A 20,662-nucleotide genomic window follows, 5' to 3' on the forward strand; every position below is an offset into this window, starting at 1 on the left:
AACTTTTTCTTTCTTTCTTTCTTTCTTTCTTTCTTTCTTTCTTTCTTTCTTTCTTTCTTTCTTTCTTTCTTTCTTTCTTTCTTTCTCTCTCTCTCTCTCTCTCTCTCTCTCTCTCTCTCTCTCTCTCTCTCTCTCTCTCTCTCTCTCTCTCTCTTTCTTTCTTTCTTTCTTTCTTTCAACACAGGTAGAGTTCTAACATGTTTCTATCAGCAGTTAGTTGCAATGGTTCTAAGGAGTGGAAGTTTATCCAAGATACTCAAGGCTAGTAAACTGGTGGCTTTTGGCAGTTAGTGGAGCAGGGACAGCATATAGATTTTTAAAAAATATTTTAATTTGTTTTAGTTCTATCTTATTCTAATAACAAAATTAATCAAAAGTCTTACATTCTTTGGATACATGTTATAAATCATACATTCCATTTCATCTCTAGAGTTCCATCATAACTATACTGTTTTCACTACGCTATTATCACTATAAGTCTGCATTCTTTAATTCTAGTACTTCTTTAGTCTGCTTATTCATTTGATTGTATTCTGCGAACATACAGTTATGTCTCTATTTTATACTTCCGTTTAACCCATCTATAAAACAAGGTCCATTTTTGTTTTCTATTATGTCCATTTATTTCTTTTATTAATTCTGGCAGTGTGTCCATTTCTGCCGTCTCTGCATATAGATGTTTTAATTAGCACCTCAGCTTCTTCTTGAGTGCGGAGGTTAGGACAGGGCAGAAGGTGTTGTATAAAGCTGTTTGTTTAAAGGAGGAGGATCTTGGCAGCAATTGTTTTCTCAAGCCTGGCAGGGCATCTTTCCAGGTATTGCCACAGCAGAGAAGTCAAGAGTACACCTGGCCAAAAGAATTATCTGAAGGGTGAAAAATGGGGAAGAGCTGAATGAGGGAGTACAAAAAGTATCATATCAAAGCCTGTCTTTAACATCTATTATCCAGGATTTTATCCTGGAAGAACAAACTTGCCTGGCATGCATTACCAAGGCTGGGCTCGACAGGAAGTGTCTTATTGCTAAACTTGAATTTTGGAGTAAATGACTGGTGTTCTGTAAAACATGGTATGGGTGCAAACAGGTACCCATATTGTTCCCCCCAGGTAGAATTGCCAATTGCTGTGACTGACAAGATTGCAGGGGTGGGGATATGTGTCCGTATGTCACTTTTGAGAAAGACCAAGAAGAGATGTACGGTAGCTCAAATAATCTCTGGGAATTCTATTTTAAAACCATGGAGGGTTTTTTTGCGATTCCTAGAGTTACACTCTGGCAGTTGATTCCCCCCCCCCCCCAGAAGTGATGTAGCAACATAGCTGACGTCTTGGTTTTTAACCTGGAAATGGAGGATCCCCTGCTCTGAGAGACTGGCAAGTCTATCCCCAGGGCACATTAGTTCTTTCTGACTTCTGTACCTGCCCAGTGTTATTTTTTCCATTTCTGTTTCCTTCCTTCCCAGTGTCCAACAAACATCATTTTGTAGACAGCAACCTACTCTTCCAGTTCCGAATGAATTTCCGTCGGAGGAGAAGGTTGATGGAGCTGCTTGCTGAGAGGTCTCGCTTGATTCCAGAGAGTCACGACAGTCCCTTTTGCCTGCGCAAGCAGAATAACGACAACAAAAAACACGCCAGTTTCCTCTCCGGTATCTGTTTGCTAACAGCCTAAAGATGCCTGCTAATTATTTTCAGGGCCGATGAAAGTGTTACTAGCAGTCCTTGGAGAATCTGCACTTTCAACCCAGACTCAGGTCTGGCCAACACATGTATCAGAACGAGATCTTTGAGGAGGTGGAATGGACTGTATCCCTTCAACCTATAGAAAAGGATACTATTTTTGAATGTTAGCTGCATAAAAACTCTCTGGACATCTAGCACAGCAGTCATTAGACCAGGCTAGAATCTTTTTAAAACGTTAAAGAGATTTTTACATGGAAAGCATCAGCTATGGTATACCCCACCTGACTGCCGAACAGCAAGATTCGGGTCGAATAGCACCTTAGAGACCAACAAGCCCTAAAATGAGATGGCTTGACTCAATAAAAGAAGCCACATCCTTCAGTTTGCAGGATCTGAGCAAGTCTGTTAATGACGGGATGTAGGTCAGAGGTGACTTGACGGCACATAACACATACACAGATTTCCAGGGTGTGAGCTTTCGAGAGTCAAAGCTCCCTTCATCAGACTCCCTTCATCTGCCAAAGGGAGCTTGGACTCTCAAAAGCTCACACCCTGGAAATCTATTTGGTCTCAAAGATGCTGCTGGACCTGGATCTTGCTCTTCTATTACAGACCGACATGGCTACCATCTGAAACTGTCTGAATACAGAAGTGACTAGGTCTGTTTTTATCAGCTTATTTTGCCACATGTGTAGACTAAACCTCAGCCATGGCTAACTAAACCTCAGCCATGGCCGTGACAAGATCAAGCTGTACCATGCTGCCTTCCCTCCCCTGAAGTTGGATCCTAGGGATATTTTCATAGATTAGTCTTAAACTGATTAAGAGGAAACAACCCATATTAAGGAAATTCTTTCTCTATAGTCATTTTCCTGTGTTGTTTCCTTGGAAGAAGAGGAAACTTAGAGCCAAGCTACAAGTGACGAATGACACTTGCCTGGCAAGTGAACAGACCCACGTGTATTCCTCCCCACAAGTGGAGCGCAAGTGAATGGCAAGTGAACAGGGAGGAATACACGTGAGTCTGTTCGCTTGCCAGGCAAGTGTCATTCGTCACTTGTCGCTTGGCTCTTATTTGCAACGTCTTGAAGCTCAACTAGATGATATGGGCAAACAGAGGCCCCCAGTGGTTGTATCGAGTTGGGAAAAGGGTGCAAGAGGGAAAGCCAAAGTTCCTCCTCCCCCTGCACCACCCTCATGAGCTAAATCCAGCCCTTCCCCACTTAAGAACATTAGTTCCCTGATTTTATAAGTGACAAGTCAGGTTGGGGGAGACTAATTGAGCCCTGCTACCTGCAATTTTCCAGAAAATTTCACAGGAGGTTCCTGCTACTCTACTACCGTGTTGCCCTTCACCTTTGAGTTGTGCTACTTATGCAAACATAAATCCATGCCTACTGCAAAAGAGAAAGAGAGGCATTTGTAATGCAGGTGGGCATGCTGGGTGTGAGAGTCTCCTATAAATCAACCAAGGGGATTCACACAGCCTCTTAAGATTTTGGGGAACTGGACTCTTTTAAAGCAAAACTTCCCCCCAGGAAATGACATAACAACATCACCGACCTCACTTTTTTATTTGTCTCCCGCACCACTTGGACTAGGTGGGCCTAAAGACTAGGAGGAAGTGTTTTGTGGTGAACAAAAAGAACACGGAGATCATTGAGGCAGGAGTTGCATAAAAATAACAAAAAATATTGGTTTCTGTACAGGTCGTTTTTAAAGAACAGTTCTGCGGCAGAGTCACTGGAGAAGCCTGGCTGAGGCCCTTGACCTTAAGCTAGTTATGGCTGTAGGTTGTCATTCGAATTCCCTTTAAGGCTTGTGCTTCTAAACAGGCTTTTCAATGCCTGGTCACCGGATTGGCTCCTTTCACACATGCAGGACTCCTCCCACACCAGCCTGCCCTTTCCCAATTGGTACTAAATGGTACCAGCTCTGCTCATCACCAGAGACAGCCCTCACAACTGGGTATTCTGTTATTTCCCAGGGGTAGAGTTAAAGCACTCTGCCACGATACCAGGTGGTATTTTAAACTGTCTGCTGTCTTGCTGGGGCAGACCCGAACTGAATGCAGCTGTGTTTCCCTCCAGCAGTCTGCTGTTTCCCCCTGCTGAAGGGCGATTGGATGCTCCCACAGGCTCTGAGGGTCAAGACATCCCCCTGTCCTTCAGACTGGCCATTTTTTTTAACATATCCATTATAAACTGATATCTCTTTCGGAGGCATCCTAAGAAGGGTTGCACTGTTAGTTGTGTAAGTGCCACATGCTCTGAGAGTTCATCATGGAGGGAGGAGTGAATAAGTTAGAAAGGAGACCTCGGCTATGAAATCAGAATGACAGAAATTCGGAGGATATAAATACAGCGCTAGAATGATGTCATCACAAAGGTCAATGGAAAGAAACTTGGAAGGGGGAGGAAGTGCTTAGCTTATTAAAAACATCTCTCATTACGCTAAAAAGGTAGTGAATCATCAAAATTATGGACTCATTAGAGACGATAAGATGCTCAGGAAATTGTCCTCCTCTTGAATTGTGGTAGGAAATTTGCTTATTACAGTAGATTATAATGTTCTGGTAATGGTTTTATGAATGAAGGTATGTTCCTTAAGGAAAACTGTGCTCTGGGGGACAAAAATAATTTTCTTCTTCCTTTGTATTTTCTTGCCCTTTGACAGTGAGCCCCTCCAAGGAGATAAAGATCATCTCAGCAGTAAGGAGGAGCAGCATGAGCAGTTGTGGCAGCAGCGGATATTTCAGTAGCAGCCCAACCCTCAGCAGCAGCCCCCCAGTCCTGTGCAACCCCAAATCCGGTAAGGGCGCCAAGACCCCGTTTACATTGGGGAACGTTAGAATGTTGGCAGCTCTCTTTTACACACAGAAACAAATCATGACTTCTATCTGCTGTGCGTAGAGACCTTTGGAGGGAGTTGGTTTGCTTTGGGTTACAAAAGACAGTGCCGCTAACTCAGAGTTGCAGTTCATGATCAGCAGGCTCACTGTTGCTGGACTGGACTGGATTGTGTTGGACTGAATGTTTGTATGCTCTCTCAGGGCCAAGCTACAAGTGATGAATCACACTTGAATGGCAAGTGAACAGACTCGCGTGTATTCCTCCCTGTTCAATTGCGCTACATGATCGAGTGGAGTGCAAGTGGAGTGCAAGTGAACAGGGAGGAATACACGTGAGTCTGTCCACTTGCCGTTCAAGTGTGATTCATCACTTGTGGCTTGGCCCTTAGATTAAAGAAAGAGAAACTCCCCGTATGTCCAGACTAACAGGCTAGGGCCAAAGACTGAGTTAGAGCACATCCTCCTGATATGCTGAGTTTGAAAATGTTAGCGCGTTTGAGTGAGAAGGCATTCAAACACTCGATTCCTCTGTGCAGTCTGATATTATGCACTCCAGCCATAGGTACATCACGCAAGGGTAAGCGAATGTGTGTATTATATTTCTCTCTCTAGCTGCATATTTCTCACTAGCTTTCCCCAGCTGAAAGCAGCACATGGCAGTCCTTGCACATGAGTGGAGATATGGTAAAAAATCTCCATGCAATTTGAAAAAAAAAATCAGGAGTTGGGCTTGCCTTGAAGTAAACTTGCAAGCATTTTCATAGTATGATGAAATCCAGCATGCTAGCCAAGGACTAGTATTTCAGACAGACTTGTAGGGCATTTTGAGGGCTAGTTCTTGTGACTGCTTGTTGCACAGTCCCTCAGGATTGTGCTGTCTTCAGTATACTGGTAACATGTTCAGAGGCAGTCATATACGGGTCAGCAGAACACAGAATTCAACTGTGATCATGTCCCCCAGAACCTAACATTGCCTGGATTCAACAATCAGTATTCATTGAGTTTCACACAGTGCTGACCTGCTAGCACCTTGGTATGTGTCGCGAGCATGTCGATATGATGGTGGCAGCTCATGCTAATGCATCTATCAACAAGGAGAATTGGCACTCAGATCCAAGCTACAAGTGAGGCCTGACACAGGTTGGACACTTGTCAGCTTCCCTCAAGTTTTGATGGGAAATGTAGGCATCCTGGTCTCGCAGCTGTAATGGAGAGCCAAGCTGTAAAACCAGGACGCCTACATTTCCCATCAAAACTTGAGGGAAGCTGACAAGTATCCAACCTGTGTAAAGCGTCACTTGTTGTTTGGCTCTTACTCAGGTAAAAATCTCAGTTATCAGCTGGCTTAACCAGTTTGCAGATCACTATAATTTTCTGCATTACTCAATTGAAACATAGTTTGGTGACGGCAAGCACATGTATGATTTATTACGAGCTGTTAATTAAAAAGGGCAGCGTATGAAACGGGAGAGCAATAAAGTGATAAAGCTGTGAGTGCGTGGAATTAGGAATATTTCCAGCAATTACACGTGTCGGTATTTGACAAGTCCTGCTTTAGCAGGATGAAAGCAGTCAGTGTTGGAGCTTGTTTTCTTTCTGAATAATTTCCTGTGTCTCCCTACTGCTCTTCCTGAAACCAAAACAAATCAAAACAAAAAGATGATCAAGAAATCTGTTGCTGCCATTCACTCTTCATTCACTCTAAAGGGAGATTTGAATATCAAAACACAATCTTGTGGTTTCCTTCCTCACATCTATCATCTGTCCTGCATGAGTGAACCCTGACTGGTAGCTAGACATCAGAATTAACCTTTGGACATGAGTCAAAGTTCCCCTTCCTTCTGAAAGGCATCAACACAGTTTTACTTTCTTGGGTTCATAATGGCTCATGAAGTAAGCGGACACCTTTTTATGAAAAGACGCTTGCTCCTGCCAGTGCAAAATAAAGCTAACAAGGGCCCTTTTCACACTGCTTACTTGCTGCCGGAACGTCGTGAAATATCGTGCAAAAAACGCGGAAGATAGCATCTTCTCGCGAGAGTTTTGCGCGACATCTTCTGCGTTTTTGCACGATATTTTGCGACGTTCTGGTAGCAGGTAAGCAGTGTGGAAAGGGCCAAGATTTCATCATAACTGACGTAGAGCTGCAGAGAAAGTCAAGTGGAGGAAACTGGAAGCGGCACGAGAGGGTAAAGCACTGTCTTTCTTGCTCAGGGTTTCTCCCCTGCAAATTCTCTTCCCCTCCCCTCCCACAGTAACATCATCCTTCTTTGCTGGCATAGAGGTACCTTGGGCCTCAGTGGGACCTACGTCTAAACGAATATGCATAGAGCAAGACTATATAAATGATATTATTCTGCATCTTTATAGGACTTAACTTTCCCACGGCAGCATGAGCTATCAAGAGGAATGGAATCTTCACATCCAAATATTTTCTCCCTTGTTTATGTGAACACTGGGATTCAGCAGAATCATATTTTAAAACTACACAACATCTTTTCCACATTGCCTCCCCCACCACCCCACTCCAAGATTGCTTGGATTTTTGACAAATGAAGCATATGTAGCTTATTTTCACAGTTTCGTGTCTTTCATATTGAACAAGCAGGTACCCACTGGGTAAGGCCACTGCACTGGCCATGAAAAATCCACGCACCACAAAGCTGATACACACTGTGCAGAGTACATGGGTTGGGTCCAGGGTCTCCACCCTGTGTCTTGTGTAACAGTCAAATGTGCTTTGCAGGCTCTTTTCAATTCCCACATGCGTGGTGCCTGATTCAGATAACACCACCTTCCAGATCTGAAGCAGTGTGTGTGTGGGGGGGCGGGGGGTGGTAACATGCAAGTTTCCCCACCGGCCAAATAATGCACACCCAGGACTGCTGAAGCTTGGAAAAATGGCGCAGAGGGGAGGGGCAGCACTGAATCCTCTTCTCCATGGGTGCCACAGTTGTGATCTGAATTGTGCACTATGCGCACAGAAACTAAGGGCAACCTGCCATTCCTGTATGACCGAGGACACAGGGTGGGGACCCTGGATCTTTTTTGCATTTCCTCGTGATGCTCAGGGCAGGTAATTTGATACCAGATTCAGATATCAATCTGTATCAAACCAGAAGGTCTTCAACCTGCACCGTGCGCAAAGGAAGGGAGGGAGGGGAAGGGACACAAGAGCTCAGACACGTTAAAAGCTGAGTCTCATCACAAATGAACCAAGGGTTGTCCTTGATGTTTGAACGTAGCCTATAGACATTTAAATTGGAGAGAAGAGACTAGGGAACAGCACTGATTCCCAGATCTTTAGTCCAGTGGTGAAAGGGAGCAGATAAGGAGCACTGGCTAAAACAGTTTGTCCATGTTTGTTGCTGAACTTCCACGTTCCCAGGAAACACTCCGGGAGCTCAGAAAAAGCATGCCATACAATTCTCCTCATTGATTCAGTCCTAGCCTCCAGGAAGAGCTCTTATTTGACACCCTCCGTTTGTCTTTACAGTGTTAAAGAGACCGGTGACTGCTGATGAACTTCTGATGCCCGGGGCTCCATATGCCAGGAAAACCTTCACAGTATGTCTCCACTTTGCATGCTTCACTTCTGTTATCTTAATGCATAGGATATTTTGTTCCTGTGTCGTATTGCTCAGTTGTTCACACACAAGGGCAGTCCTAATCAATGGGCCACAGAGGCAGCTATCCCAGGCCCCACACTGAGGACACCCCATGGCCAAAAAACCCCAGCAGAGGGGGGCAGGTGGCTTGGCAGTGGCAGCCCTATCTAAGGCTCAGGCAGTAGGCTCGGTGGTAGTGGCCACTCACAACTGCCCATTCTGAATCTCAAACACCATGTTATGAACTGATAACACACAGTACAAAGTTTACTTGTAACAGTGCTTAATTGCCTGATACAAAATGTACAGGCAGACATATGACCACAAACCCTTGATTGGACCCTCTTGGCAGGGGGTGGGGCTCAGCAGCGGGTGGCCGTGATTCTGGGGCTTCATCCTGGATTTCTGGCCGGGGCTCCAGACCCACTAAGACCACCCCTGTTCACACAATCATTCTTAAGGTGGCATGAACTATATCCTAGAGCCAAGCTACAAGTGACACCTGACACAGGTTGGACACTTGTCAGCTTCCCTCAAGTTTTGATGGGAAATGTAGGTGTCCTGATTTTACAGCTTGGCTCTCCATTACAGCTGCAAGACTAGGATGCCTACATTTCCCATCAAAACTTGAGGGAAGCTGACAAGTGTCCAACCTGTGTCAGGCGTCACTTGTAGCTTTTCTCCTAGTCTTCATGTTACAGTTCCATCTACAGGGTCTAATGTGGCCATAGCCTCGTGCCATTATTACTTTTGATAGATTGCTGCCCCACCGATACAATGGGGTGGGCTGTACATATGGGGAAGCCCCTATATCAGAGTCACTTGCATTACCAACCAGTTTGAGCCTCTCCGGATGCAAACTGACTGACACAGTGCGTTTTTGGCAGAGCCAAGTAAACATGGACTGCACTTCTGTTATTTTGTTTTGCTCTTGAAACGGCAGGCGCAAGAGAGTTAAAGCAAGTATTTCTCTGTCTTTCCCTCTCAAGGTTGTAGGCGATGCTGTCGGGTGGGGGTTTGTTGTGCGTGGGAGCAAGCCTTGCCACGTTCAAGCCGTGGATCCCAGCGGCCCAGCAGCTGCAGCAGGAATGAAGGTAATTTTATCTAACATCGTGATAAAGTAGTTGGGTTGCCATGTGTTCAGGGCTGCTTCACATGTGATAGACATCATACACAGGAAGCTGTTCCCTATAGGCAGTAACACCAAGCCCCATGAGCGTCATCACGGGCAGTAATTACAGAAAATACATTACCCATAGCTTTGGTTGCTTTCACACGAATGTTGTGCTCTGTGCTCCCTGGTCAAACTGCAGTGGGGTTTGGGGGGGGGCTTCTACATGACATTACGCAGTTGCCCACCTTCCAGGTTCTTCTCACCTTTGCTGCACTTCCCCCAAAACTTGTTCTGGTAGATCTTTCCTGGAAGGTTGTACTCAAAGAAGTTTTAGGGACAGTGTGGGTGGGAAAGTATAGATTTCCGCATTTCCTTGCTCACATCTAGCAACATTTAACTTCCTCTTACACCTGCCATTCCCCACCCCGAAGAAGGCTTTTTGCCATTTATTTAAAAAATGGCAATAGGTATATTGCTACAGCAGCATTACAGTGTAGCCACAATTCCTTCGGCAGTGGGTCTATCGCTACAGCAGCATTGCACTACAGACACTATTACCTGCCACCATTTATTTAAAGCAGGCAAAAAGTATTTCAGCAGTGGGTGCAGGAGTGGAGGAAAGAACAGAGAATCGCCATCATTGCTATGAGAGCACAAGAGGGCAGCTGCCTAGGTCTGTGTCGAAGTTGCACGCTGCTTCCTTCCATAAGTGTTTTCATGTCAGAATCTGAATCTGCCGTAGTTAACAAAGCTTGCCCTTCCATTTTCCTCTCCCAATGTGAATTTTCTTTGCAAGTATAGACATTAAAAAGCTTCTTCAGATTTGGCATAGTAATAAAAGCTGGCAATGGAGAGGAATCTGTCCTTTTCTAAGAAGTGCTCTCCGCCAGAGTTGCTTGGAACACTCAACTAGACCAAGAAAACTTGGCAAGGATGAAAAGGGCAAGAATCTGAAGAAGAGCCAAGGCTCAGCACTTCGCTTTGGAGAAGAGCCTTCAGCTCCAAGGCAGGCCCCCTCCTCCTCCCTTCTGTATTTGTTTAGAAAGACTCTCGATCCTTCTTCCCTCCATGCCTCGCGTGGTATACTTCCTCTCCTGACGCCACGAGGCGCAAACCCCTAAGGGCAGGACTCGTGCCCTGCAGCTCAGCATATGCCCTTGATGGCCTCTTGTTACAAAGTGCTGGAAAGAAGACAGGCTGGAAAAGCAGCAGAGCTCCTTGTGTTTTGTAAGGTGGTGGTGGAGGGGAGTTATCCAAAAGCAACCAATCTCAGTAGATTCTGGAGCAAAGCCTGAAACAATCCCTTATTGCAAAGGGAGAAAATAGCCAGAGGTGAATTCCCAGCAAAAAGGGGGTGGTAGGGCTGAAGTCTGTTTGGAAACACCACCCCATAGTCTCCTGTTTCCACCCCCCTCAATTCCTGATATGTGGGACTCTCTGCAGTTAGTGGTATTTTCTTGGCAATGGAAAGAGATGCTGGAACACAAGGGAACCATGTAGGCTTGCCAACCTCCGGGTGGTAGCTAGAGATCTCCCAGAATTACGACTGATCTCCAGGTGACAGAGATCAGTTCCCCTGGAGAAAATGGCAGTTCTGGACAGTGGATTCTATAGGATTATAAACTGCTGAGCTCCAGCCCCTCCCCAAACCCCATCCTCCCCAAGCTCTACCCCCCCAAATCTCCAGGTTTTTCCCTACCTGGACCTGGCAACCCTAGAACCACAGCACAGATGACATGTGTTTGCCATCTGCATCACCTTAGCCTGGTCCTTCCTCATCCCCTTCTTATAGAATTGCCAACTCTTGCTTCGGAAATTCCTGGAGATTTGAGAACAGTACTTGGAGAGGGGTGGGATTTGGGGAGGGAGTTATGTGATGTCATAGAATCCACACTCCGAAGCTGCCATTTCATCTCCAGTAGTCTGGAGCTCAGTTGTAATTCTGGGAGAACTCGAGGCTGCAGCTAGTGGCTGGCAACCCCACTTTATTAGAGCAGCGAATGGGTTTTGCTTCCAGAAGCATGGAAAGAACGGAAAAAGAAGACGGGTGCTGGCTGTCTCCACTTGGCTCTGTGCTGGGCTAGTTCCTCTTTTGCAACCTGCAATAAAATGATAGATGTGGGGGTGGAGCAGGTCTGGATAGGCCCTTTGGCCATCTTCCTGACAGGTACTCAGTCGCTCTTTGGAAATAAGTTTGGTGAGAACCGACAACCTTTCTTTGTAACTTCGGCCACCTTCAAGGGTTGGGCTTGCTATCCCATGACTGAAACTGAAGTGAGGTAAATATTGACACAGTGATAACACTGCGGATTGCAGAATGCTCTGGCAGTCTCTGTGTTTAAGATAAGCCGGGGAGCAGAAATGGACAGGATAAGGCCTGTTGTCTGTTTCTAGTGGGAAAACTGCTCGCTCAGGGTTTTCTTCGTAAAATCTGGATGGGCTGCTAAATATGACAGCGACGTTATGTACACCGTGAGAAGCGGAGCTGGCTTTTGGCTGGGAAGACCAGATGCAGCTAGGGACTTCTCTCTCGTCTTTGCTGTTGTCTGGATTCTTAGCAGACTCTTTCCTAAAATCTGAGGTGGCTTTTCTTATTATCAATTACAGTCTGAGGGGCTGCATGGATCACAGGGGGAGATCCCACCCCAGAATATCCCTTTGAGGATTCTGCAAGCTCTCATGGGCTTGATTTGTCTTTCTCTGCCCCCCTTTGTTTCCTTCAGCAGAGAGCCAAATTGTACACTGCTGTGTATACCTTTCAGTGCATGGAGCTCGCACTTTTGTGTATGGAGCTCCCCTTTGTTCTTTTAAATAGCCAGCATTACGGGGCTGTGACTAAATCTGAGACTGTGGCGTGGGAGGAGTGGGATTTAAGCCCCCCTCCTACACACCTTTCCAAATGGCAAGGTTTTGTTATGGATAGAGATAAAGTGTCTTTGTGACTGTATGGGCTCTAATCAATTAGTACCATACCTAGCCTGCTGTTGCTGTTACCCGTTTCCCCCCACCCACCCACCCGAGCTGAATTCTAGCAAACAAAACAATTATATTCGGATTTAATATGGTGAGGGAGCTTCCCAAACAGTTCCACTGCTCTGCAGATGTTATTTCTGTCTTTTCCCCTGAACTTCCAAAGCTTTGTTAAGCTTGCAGTGTGAACACTGTTGACCCCTAAGACGTTCATACTGAGAAGCTGATAGAAGTCAGCAAAAAGAACAGCCATGTTAGCCCACGCTTCCCCCCGCCCCGTTCATGCTCATACACCTATTGGACCAGAAGTGCAATTCAGACGTGGCATTTGTCAGCAAATAGTTATACCCCTTTTCTGCTTTCGTTTTTTGGAAGAGAGGATAAGACTAATCTCTAGTAGAAAGGTGCTGAGTGTGCATCTAGAGTAAGGAGGAATGCACAGCAGATGAGAGCGTGAAGAGTTGTTCTTGCCCAGAGAGAGACCGCAGCTGCACCCATTCATGCGGTGGCCAGGCAGCCTTGCTCTCGGCTGCCAGCACGCAACAGAGCCAGGCTTGTGTGTTTCTTCAGCTTGTAAATTCCAGCCTGGGCTGCAGCCCAATGACGGCTGCAGTGCCCTGCCAGACAGCGCAGCTGCGACCTTTTACCCTTTTGCAGGCGTTCGCTGGCTACTGAAATAGACATCCGTTCTCACCTAAATAACAGGGATGAGAATGCCAACACTGGAACGGTTCAGAAAGGTCCTTTTTCAAATCTAGAAATGAATAATGTTGGAAACCGCCACCACCACCCCTTGAATCTCCTGGTGCCTTCCTTGTGGGTTTTCTCCCAGTAATTAGATTGCTGTGCTGTTAATTGGTGGCGAGCAGCAATTCTTCAGGTGCAGCCTCTCTTACTATACACTTTACACCTGTTTCATTCCGGCATTCTCTGCGGTAATATGAAGCTGGCAACTGTACTTTGAGTTGTCACTTGAACGTTCAACCCTTTGAGATCAATTTGAGGGCTGTTTTATAAAACTCACAAAGCCTGAACAGGGAGGCACGTACCCCAACATACCAGATGTGCCTTTTGGACTCTTAACCTATTGCTTAGGAACAGGGCTTTTTTTCAGCAGGAACGCGGTGGAACGGAGTTCTGGAACTTCTTGAAAATGGTCACATGGCTGGTGGCCCCGCCCCCTGATCTCCAGACAGAGGGGAGTTTAGATTGCGCAATCTAAACTCCCCTCTGTCTGGAGATCAGGGGGCGGGGCCACCAGCCATGTGACCATTTTCTCCGAGGGCAACCTAAGCCCTGCTTAGGAGTATAGCTCAGGCGAACCTGATCTTTTCAGATTAAGCAGGGTTGGCCCCAGTTAGTACTTGGATGGGAGACCACCAGGATGGCACTGCAGAGGCAGGCAATGGCAAACCACCTCCGAATATCTCTTGCCCTGAAGAACCGTGATGGGGTCCCATAAGTAAGCTGCAACTTGACAGCAAAAAAAAAATCGCTAATGCACAGTAGTAAGCAGAAATGATTTAAAAACGTTTATTGTATGTTGTGACTGTGTCACAGGTGTAGACAACAAACGCACACATGAAGCTGCCTTATACTGAATCAAACCATCAGTCCATTAAGGTCAGCGTTGTCTACTCTACTCGAACTGGGGATTGAACCCAGGACCTTCTGTATGCCAAGCAGGTGCTCTACCACTGAGCCATGGCCCAAGGCATGTCTCTTGTGGGAGAACACCCTCAGATCAGTCAAGATTATGAAAGTGCACATCAGGTTAGCTTAGGTACGCATCAAGATCAGGCAGATACGCTGCTCAAGCAACCCATTTGACCGACCACCCCATCCTAAATTCATTTATAAGAAGCTTCCTTCCAAGTAATAGAATAAGTCTCACTGGGCTTGCATTTCCCGTCTGATAAACTCTGTCATGGCATCCTATCACTGCGCCATATAGAAATTAACCAACCCCAACTGCTTAAATAGGAGATGAAACCTACATTAAAATAATGCTCTCTGACCGGAAAATAATCCCAGATGTGGGAGACCCTGTTGTGATTACTTCCCCCCAAAGGGGAAGTAAGCTACTTGTGGCGTGAAGTTCTTCTTTTTGTCCATCCTGAATCTATTGGTCATCAATTTCAGAGGGAGGAAGAATTCTCTTTCTCGGTCCCTGCCTTCTCCACCTCATGTGTAATTTTTAAAATCTCCATCATGACCATGGCTGAAGAGAGAACCCACTGTTCAGTTTAAATTTTGGCTTATCTCTTTGCCAGTACAAAACTACTACAGTGGAGGGGGAGAGGCAGAAAGCCTCTCTGGCTGTGCCCGCAGCCACATGCACAACATTTGTGGGGTCCCAACTGTTGTCTGGCCATCAGCCGTACAAGTGATCTAAGTTCAACAGCTGGAACTTCATGGCGATATTTTAGCTCTAAATGCAGCTTTCATACGTACAAAGAGGCTTTTCTCTCTCTCTTTCCCTAAGCAGTTGTTGGTGGTTTTATCTGAACAAAGATAGAATCACCAGATATCAGAAGTAACAACATCAGGAATGTTTGTCATTCCATAAATGTAGTTGTTTTTCTCGCCCATGCAAATTGAACCCCAGCGTCTAGTAAACATTTTCTATGAAGTCTCTAATATGACGCTAGGCAGGCTTTTAGCTTGTAAAGATTGAAAGAGAACATTAACTCTCTGGGGATGTAATGTTTATGTGAGAGCTGGATCTTTGCTTACACCCACACCGCCCACTCTTTAGCCAATTACGCATTAGCTAGAAAACATTTATAGAGTTCAATGCACAATGAACACTGCAGTCATAAGCAGAAGTTAAGTTAACTTCTAAGTTAATTGACTCAAATAGGTTTAGGGTGTATCTCTACTCAGGATTGTCGTTTGAATGTGGTTGTGCGGAAAAGGAACTCATCCTCTAGTTGGATGTTAGATAAAAGACATTGCTGGTGCAAGATGACCCCCTTTCTGTTGACTGGTTCGCTCTTAATAGGTGGTAAAGAAATAAGAAACTGACTGCAAACTAATTATGTTGGACCATTGCCCTATCGCAAGAGATCACGGGGCCTAGCAACATGTTACAAGGTCCTGGGGTTGTGTTCGTGTCCACTATAAGGACTTTCCATGAGATATGCATTGCGAGTTCCCCATGTGGAACTCAGTTCTCAGCTGTGGGCACCTGATTTGGATCAGAACCATGATGTGTTTGGACATGGGAGCTTAAGCACACACTCAGCACATTTTCCCAACCTGAAATATCTTGGCACATTGCTACTATTTGCCCCTTTGAGGAAATCTATGTTGCAGTCCTTTAGTACACGTGGAGCCCCCAAGGTGGCAAATAGCACCCGCTGGCACTGCTTCTGGTGGTGTGAGGGGAAAGCTTAATTCCTTCGCCCTGTGTACTCTAGTCTCAGTCCAAATGGGTCCCCTACGCATGTGGGAATTTTGTTTTCAGCAAGGAAATTGCAATGCACATCTGATTGGAAGTCTCCGGGGTTGGCCCAAGGACTTTGTAACATGTAGTTACTATAAGAAGTGAAGGACTTCATGCTGTCCTTCATCTTTGATTTCAGAGGAGGACTATGAGAGAGTCAGAGAGAAAGAGAGGTCAAGGGTCTGTCCATTGTTCCTTTCTACTATCCTGGAGCGACCCCTTTGAAGCTTAGATTGTTTTCTCAAGAACTCTTTCATGCACTGCATGTTCCTCTCTTTGTCCTTCTTCTCCATCTTGCCATTATACCATCCTGAATTTCTTGGCATCCTAGACCAGATAGACAGAACAGAACGCTATTTCTACTCGTTCCTATCCTCAACTGAGTAGCTGTAATAAAAGGACTCGTATTTCTTTTCTAAAGCTTAAACCAAACTCCCATGTGTGAGTTTCTTCCTCTCCACGCATGTATTCTGCAACTCAGGCACACACGCATGCTTTGCTGCATGTACTGTGTTACCCTGCTAACAGTTAGGCCCTCAGATAACATATTGCTCAGGCATATACAGTGAAAGATCACCGGTAGCTTAATAAAGTAAACGGACAGCCTTTGTTGACTTTGATCTCCTTTCATTGGCCTGCATGATAATACTACAAACAAGGAAGGAATGTTCAGAACTGGATTTTTGGATTCATGCTACATCTTTTGAAGATCTCCAGTCCCAGTAGTAGGCCAGCTTCTCTTCTGTTCTAAGGACAGATAAATTGGTCCAGTTCAGGATTGACTTTAAAGAGAAGGGCAACTGAACAGTGGATGCTTGTCAAAGCTTCTGTCAGGATTGCATCAGCTAACATTGATAGGGTAACAAAGGAAGGCAGGGCTTGTGTGGACTGAGAGTGGAAATACACAATGTGAATTACCTGGGGATGCTCAAGTGCAGGATTTTATATCCGTCCTCAATTCACGTGCAAGCTGTTCTTGCTTGGTGCACATGAATGCTGCTTTCATGGGAGCTCCCTTTGTGTGACGGCATCTGCAAGTGAGTCTGGAGGGCAGAGCACCAGGAGGACAAGTACCGTAGGCTCCTTTGACTTGCCAATCTGCATTTCTTTAAAGGTGCGAGAAAGTGTCAAGATCTGCATTTCAAGAATGGATGTGGGAGGTGGGGGAAATTGGGATACTTATAGCAGTTGGGGAGCAATTGGTATCAAACATGTGAATGTATTCACGTGGCGCAAATTAAAGTGACTGTGCGAGCAAGTGCATGGGAAGTTGGAGGGGGGACCACATGAAATGAGGTTCACTTGAGCGTCCCCAGGTACTTGGTAACATGTATTTACACCCTCAGTAATAAGAAGAGCTTTACCTGCCCAAGGTCTCTCTTCCTCTCAGACATTAATGGTACATTACTGGGACCTTGTCCTCCTTTGCCCTCCCAAATTTTTATCTATTGCAATACAAGTAATAATAAATAAGCCACTTGCACACTATACCAAAAATATATAATGAGAGCCAGTGGGGTGTGATGGTAACATTGTCAGGCTAGGATAGAGTCCTGGACTCCCAGGTTCCAATCCCCACTCTGCCCTGGAAGCCTGCAGGGTGACTTTGGGCCACTCACGTCCTCTCAGCTGAACCTAAGCTACAGGAGAAAGGAAGCGTGTTAATGTTGTAAGCCATTTGGAGGAGGGGGGTGTCCCTCTCCATGAAGGAAAGAGGAATATAAATGAAGTAAATAAATAAAAAAACAGTGGCTGGAGCTGGTTGCCAGATTGCAACCTGGAGGTGTTGCCTTTCCATTTAGAAGTTACAGGGCTGCGGGAGACGATGCAATCAGGGCTTCTTCCGATCCCTCCTCTAGCCGCCGTGACAAGCAGGATTCTGATTCTGCCCTAGCTTGGATAGAGGAGGGGAGGAAATCGTGGGGGACCAATGGAGGGGCAGGACAGGAGATGCTGCAGCCTCTTAACTGAATGGGAAAACCTCTCTTGATTGCAGCTTAGCAGCTATAGGGCATGGAATGGGAAAGAATTCAATAACATGCCTTTGTATAGGCAGTGGGAACTTGTTGTTGGGTGAGATTAAAAAGGAAGTAAAGTAGCGGAGTTTGATATTAGCGCATTGGAAATAAGTAGACAGACTTCTGTGGTTTTAGCGCTATAAAAATACTTCCCTACATAACAAGGGAAAAGGGCACATTTGGTAAGAAAATAAAGAATATCTAACTAACTAGCAACATCTTGATGGCTAGACTAGGAGCTTAGAGATAGAAACTTAGAGACACACTGAGTTAGACTGAACAAAGAGCAATAAAACCTTAGTATATGTTGCCAGCTAATTGCCCCCAATAAACTGGCCCATCCAATAGACAATCGTAGATTCCTTCCTTAAGACTAAAGACTCCTTTCTATGGCAGGAACTTTTACTCGAGGCCTAAGTGGTCCTATGCTAACTTGCTGTCCGACTAAACAAACAGAATAACAATTTAACTCTTTCACGACTGAACGTAGGACACTTGCAAAAATCCCAACAGAACTGCTGTCCAAGCAGCAGCTTGGAAGGCAAATTTCATTCCAAGAACACCATCACAGCAAGCAGTTCCATCAGAGGTTTGTTCTGCAAAACTGTAAAGGAATTGTGTGTGCCGCCTCCCCCCCCCCCCCCCACACACACTACAATAAAAATCTGAATGTCTTTCTTGGTTAGTTTGCACTGACGATGGTGATTGTTTGGCATTAGTTAAGACTTGCCCCAAAGCTCTATAAAATTAAGAAGTGCTTTGGGACGGTTCCAGTTAAATGGCGCAATCCTTCCTTTATCCTTGCCAAGCGCTGCCAAAGCCTTGGTCTTTTTAAAATTGTTTTACTGTCATCATCATAAACAGTCTCTTGAGTTTAGCACATTGTGCTTGTTAAATTCAAAGAATCCTTGTTTGAAGACTGCATTTTTTAAAAAAGAGAACGTACTCCTGTGCTAGCAGTTAACTCTAAACCTGCAAACAAACTTGGGATTTTGCCACTGAAACGGCAGTTTGTCGACTTGGATTTGTCCTGTGGTGGAGGTGGGGTCTCAAGTATCGATTCCTGACCTTAGGACAGGGTTTTGTGCCCTCCTAACTAGTCTGATTCCTTGCCGCTCTCTCTCCTCTTTAGGTCTGCCAATTTGTGGTTTCAGTGAATGGGCTCAACGTTCTCCATGCAGACTACAGGGCAGTGAGCAATCTCATCCTGACTGGCCCTCGGACCATCGTCATGGAAGTGATGGAGGAAATAGAGCCCTGAGAAGGGCGTTTCATCTTCTCATCTTGCCCCGGATTTGGACACTGTACAGACAACATCGATGTTATACAAGGGGATAAGTTCGTGCCTTTTCCTAAGTCAATTGATTTGCTTCTTGGTTCTTTCCTCCCTTCTTAACAGCAATAGCTGCTTTGGCGAACATGCTAAAGATGCATTCGTGGCTTGTGCAAATTGAAAAGATGAGATGCCAAAACTGACTTGTGCCGTCCTTGCTGCTCAGTGGTTGAGCGGCACATTGTGGACATACCCAGTTCAGGTGTTTTGCACCACCGAGGAATGTGATTTCCAGTGCAAGTATCTGCATCATGTCAGGAACCATGTCTCGGCGGGGTTCTGCCATGCCGTCTCGCCTCTTGTTTAACTCATACTTTTAATCCCGTTGTTAAAAGACAGAGACTCAGAGGCACAACCGGGCAGCTTATGTTTTGAGAACCTGCAGCTCTCCAACCCAAACTTACAAATGTTTATACTTTTATTTTAAAAGGACAGCTTGTGTATAATCTGCACTAAGTCTAAATTATGAGCCAAGAAAAGGTCTGCAGCTTGAACCTGTTGTAGGGACTAAGCAACAGTACATCTAATGGTGCTAGTTTTGCACAAGTGGTTCTGCTGACCCCTTAGAGAGACCAGAAGCTTTGCAGAGTACTCAAGTCAAACCACCATCTTCTGGAGTTACTACTAGATCTTGTTCTATTTTCTAAGTTCTCACCGGGTATTGACTGCATATTTCCAGATTGTATGAAGTCCATATGGACTAGAGATGAGCCCTCAAAACTAGTGAATTCTTCACAAAATCATACTTGCAACTGAGGAAAGTGTGGACCCCCAAGTGACCTGACTGCAAGGATTATACTTTGGGAACAGATTGAGGTCCTGTGATCCTCTGCAGTCTTCTCTCTCAATATTGGTTTCTTGTTACGCTTCCGGGGACATATACAAAAGGCAGCAGCCGCCCCAAAACAGACCTTTGCTTTTGGGATGGTTTAGACCTCTTGTGCCTAAGCCTACTGCATAGATTTTGAACCTGGAGGCGAGCGAATGTTGTGCCCCCTGTGCTAGGCTTGTGCATTTTGTTACAATCTCAGCAGCCTTTTTAAAGGACAAGCAAAAGACAAAATGACTATGCCATTCTATAAGATACTTTAACTGTTTCAAAGATTTAAAAATATATATTTTGCAGACATCTGAGGAAACATCAGTCGGGGAAAACTGAAGCAGTTATTTCATGCTACTCTAAGCGTACACAGCAGGGTGACCCAGAGGCATTCATTTCCTACCAAAAAGTCCCTCTTTTGATCTGTTACAATAAATCCTGGTTGTCACACCTTACCATGCAAGGGATTTAGGGCATCTACAATAACCCTTTTGGATTTTGTACAGGATGCACTTAACAATGTTGCTGCCTTGACACTGTTGCGCTCTGCCCGCCACCCTTTAATCTGTTGCAAAAAAGCCCTTTGCATAGCTCATTTGAGTCCCAGCTGGAATAGGCCAGAGTGCCTCTGCTCAGCTGACTGGATGTCAGGGGTGGAGCAAGGCAGGACTTAACAGTTTGGAGCTGCCTTTGGTACAGTCCTCCCATAGAAATATATAATTTCAGAGGTGTGTGAGGGGATCACTTGTCTGATAAGGAATCCATGGAAATGCTCATCCCAGGAAAATTTATCATATCCATGCCTGTGTAAAACTAAC

The 20,662-nt window shown here is 45.4% G+C and overlaps 1 protein-coding gene across 1 annotated transcript in view; it reads left to right on the forward strand.

Moving 5' to 3' along the window:
- DEPTOR (DEP domain containing MTOR interacting protein) overlaps window positions 1–19,364 on the forward strand; it is a 78,497-nt gene extending 59,133 nt beyond the window's left edge. The window contains exons 6-10 of the mRNA XM_054986035.1: window positions 1,463–1,648; window positions 4,359–4,493; window positions 8,030–8,100; window positions 9,131–9,235; window positions 18,824–19,364. Of these exons, the coding sequence (XP_054842010.1) occupies window positions 1,463–1,648; window positions 4,359–4,493; window positions 8,030–8,100; window positions 9,131–9,235; window positions 18,824–18,952 (626 nt within the window). The 3' untranslated portion in view covers window positions 18,953–19,364. The remainder of the gene's footprint in view (window positions 1–1,462; window positions 1,649–4,358; window positions 4,494–8,029; window positions 8,101–9,130; window positions 9,236–18,823) is intronic.
- Window positions 19,365–20,662: the final 1,298 nt, after the last annotated feature.

Source organism: Eublepharis macularius, chromosome 7 (assembly GCF_028583425.1).
Source record: "Eublepharis macularius isolate TG4126 chromosome 7, MPM_Emac_v1.0, whole genome shotgun sequence".
In the NCBI taxonomy this organism is placed as follows: Eukaryota; Metazoa; Chordata; class Lepidosauria; order Squamata; family Eublepharidae; genus Eublepharis; species Eublepharis macularius.